This window comes from Crocodylus porosus, unplaced genomic scaffold, assembly GCF_001723895.1.
Source record: "Crocodylus porosus isolate Cpor-Errol unplaced genomic scaffold, CroPor_comp1, whole genome shotgun sequence".
In the NCBI taxonomy this organism is placed as follows: Eukaryota; Metazoa; Chordata; order Crocodylia; family Crocodylidae; genus Crocodylus; species Crocodylus porosus.
In genome coordinates, this window is record NW_017728918.1 from 5,761,315 (window position 1) to 5,764,280 (window position 2,966).

General features: G+C 51.6%; 1 protein-coding gene across 1 annotated transcript in view; it reads left to right on the top strand.

Moving 5' to 3' along the window:
* EFHC1 (EF-hand domain containing 1) overlaps window positions 1–2,966 on the top strand; it is a gene marked incomplete at its 5' end in the record, with an annotated part of 16,117 nt that overhangs the window by 9,520 nt on the left and 3,631 nt on the right. Inside the window, one exon of the mRNA XM_019538104.1 lies at window positions 2,081–2,294. Coding sequence (XP_019393649.1) covers window positions 2,081–2,294 — 214 coding nt within the window. The remainder of the gene's footprint in view (window positions 1–2,080; window positions 2,295–2,966) is intronic.

A 2,966-nucleotide genomic window follows, 5' to 3' on the forward strand; every position in this document is an offset into this window, starting at 1 on the left:
CAAGTGTGTCCACCTCGCCCCACATCTTAGCGTCATCAGCAGACTTGGACAGCGTGCTTTCCACCCCCTCGTCCAAGTCGCTGATGAAGATGTTAAACAGTGCGGGCCTGAGGACCGAGCCCTGGGGGACCCCACTGCCCACATCTTTCCAGGTTCAGTACAACCCGTCCACCACTACTGTCCAGGTGCACCCCATCAGCCAGTTTTTTACCCATCCAACTGTGTAGGCACCCATCTAACTCAGGTTAGATATTCGGAAGAATTTTTTCACTAGGGGGGTAGTAAAACACTGGAACAGGTGACCCAGAGAGGTGGTGGAAGCTCCATCCTTAGGGGTTTTCAAAACCCAGCTAAACAAAGCCCTGGCTGGGATGATGTAGTTGGGGCTGGTCCTGTTTTGAGCAGGGGGCTGGACTAGATGTGACCTCCTGAGGTTGCTTCCAACCCTCATCTTCTATGATTTTACGATCCTATATTAAGGGAGGATAAAAGCGGGACCAAATAGGACTAAGCAGTCCTGCTCCTAAACCCACTGCAGTCAACACAGGCGCCCACTGACTTCACCCCACGTTGGGCTGGCCCTCGTGAGAACGGCAGCGCAGCTGAAGCCTTCCCTCTGACAGCCATCTGGCCTCCTCACATCCACACCTGCTTATTATCACACTGCCTGCTTTCAGGACTGCCTTCAAACGCATCCCCTCCTCCTCCTCCCACAGGCTAGTCCCGGGTTCAGGAGCCAGCTGTGCCCCATTATGCGGGGCCTGCCGGCTGCCACACCAGAGGCAATTTGATATCTCAGAAGCTGCTGAAAGAACCGGTGTGGGCATTGCACTTTTCATTCAGGAGCAGTTTTTACAGGGGAGTTCCCCTGCCACCTTCCTGTCGCCATCTGGAAGGGCAACGGCATTTCCCATGCTACCCTCGGCTGTATGAATTCAAGCCCTTCTACAAGCCAAGGCAGCCCTTTTTAGACATAAGACTCCCCTTGGGAAATGCTAGCTCTTAGTTTTCACTTGTTTGGTGACTACAGAAAAATAATACAGGGGTTTTTGCCTTCTTGTGCAGCAGAGGGCATGGCCCTGTACCTGAGGTCTCTTGAGTTAACTTTTTATAGAAACAAGACACTGGCTGCTGTGGTCCCCCTGCTTTACCTGTGGCAGGTTAGGGTGTTATGCCTTGTGTTGTGTCAGGGTTGATGAGAGTTTTACCAAGAGGTTAGATAAGGGATTTGTATGGGATGGTTTGACTAGGGCTGATCCTGGACTAGATGACCAGCCCCACTTCTGTGATTCAGTTTTTCTGTTATAAAGAACTCAAAAAGACCACAAGTCAGAATGGTTTTAACACTATGGATTTCTAGTTGAAATCTCTGGATTTTTTCTGGCGAATCATATTCCACACCCAACAGTGCTAACATTGTGAGGCATCCTGCAACACCCTTGATAGGATCGCAAGGCTCGCCAGGGTGCTGCTTCACTCTGGTTCAAAATCACTGATCTGAAGAGTTAGCAACAGCTGCTTTTTGTCACGTGGAGGAGTTTCCTAACATTACAGCATACTGTTTGGATCAACTTCACTTTCAGCAAGTAAATCCATTGGTGTTATGGGAGGGGGAGAGCATGTCTTGTCCTCAGGAGCTGGAAATTACCCAAGCCTTGCTGAGGTGTCCATTAACATCACAGATTAATTCTACTTCCTCCATGTGGGAAATCATTTTGCATCGTACGCTTCTGGTGCCTGGAGAAATGAGCCTGTGGAAATGATGAGTAAATTCAGTTGTTGCAAGCCAGTTTCTGCCCCTTTGAGGCCCATGGAGCAGTATCTTCAGTCTGTGACTACTGCAAAGGTCCACTGATACCCTGTATTTTGTGGTGTCCATGGTTTTATTACTGTACATTGTGCTCACTGATGCTCTTGTTGGCCTGCTCAGATTGAATGACCTAGGATTGTAGTTCCTTAGCTTATGGCAGGTCATTAGGGGCAACTTATGAGTGTCCAAGCAGAGGGGGGACTCTAGCTCTGGATGTCCACATATGCCTTTCCCAACCCCACAGCTCACTCCTTCCCTTCACTTCTCCAGGAGTCTCCAGACCCCATTGACAGAAATCGATGTTTCATCCTCTCCTATTTCCTCTCCACGGACATGATCAGCATCTACGAGCCACCCGTTCGCAATTCGGGGATCATCGGAGGCAAATACCTCGGGAAGACCAAAGTCCCCAAGCCAGGCAGCACGGTGGAGAATCCCACCTACTACGAGCCAGCTGACCTCATCATCGGGGCCACAGTCGAAGGTGGGTCTGGCTGTGACCCTAGTGCCGGGTCAGAGCACCCACATCTCAGACTAGCTCATTGCTTTCAGTGGTTTTTCTGACTTTTGCTGCTGATATTGCATAGGCTGTTTGCAAACAGCCAGTCCTGGGCCATGCAGAGTCCAGCTCATCAGGGGATAGATGTAAGTTCTCATGGTTGCATGAGTGCTCCTACCTTTACTGTGTATCAAAATGGTGCACAGCATTTGGTTAGCTGATGTCCTGGGATGCATCTCAAGCAGGTCCAAGGAGGTGATCCTCCCCCTCTATGCGGCACTGGTCACACTGCAGGAGGGATGTGGACAACATGGAGAGGGTCCAGAGGAGGCCACTCGCATGGTCAGGGGGCAGCAGGGCAGGCCCTACGAGGAGGGGCGACAGGACCTGAACCTGTTCAGCCTCCACAAGAGAAGGCTGAGGGGGCTCTAGTGGCCTGTTACAGCAGGCACTGGGGGGTCGCTGTTCCCCCGAGCACCGCCAGGAGTGACCAGGGATAACGGTCACAAGCTGGCAGAGGGGAGATTTAGGCTAGACATCAGGAGACATGACTTCACAGTCAGGGCGGCTAGGGTCTGGAACCAACTTTCAAGTGAAGTGGTGCTGGCCCCTACCCTGGGGGGCTTTAAGAGGAGGCTAGACAGTCACCTTGCTGGG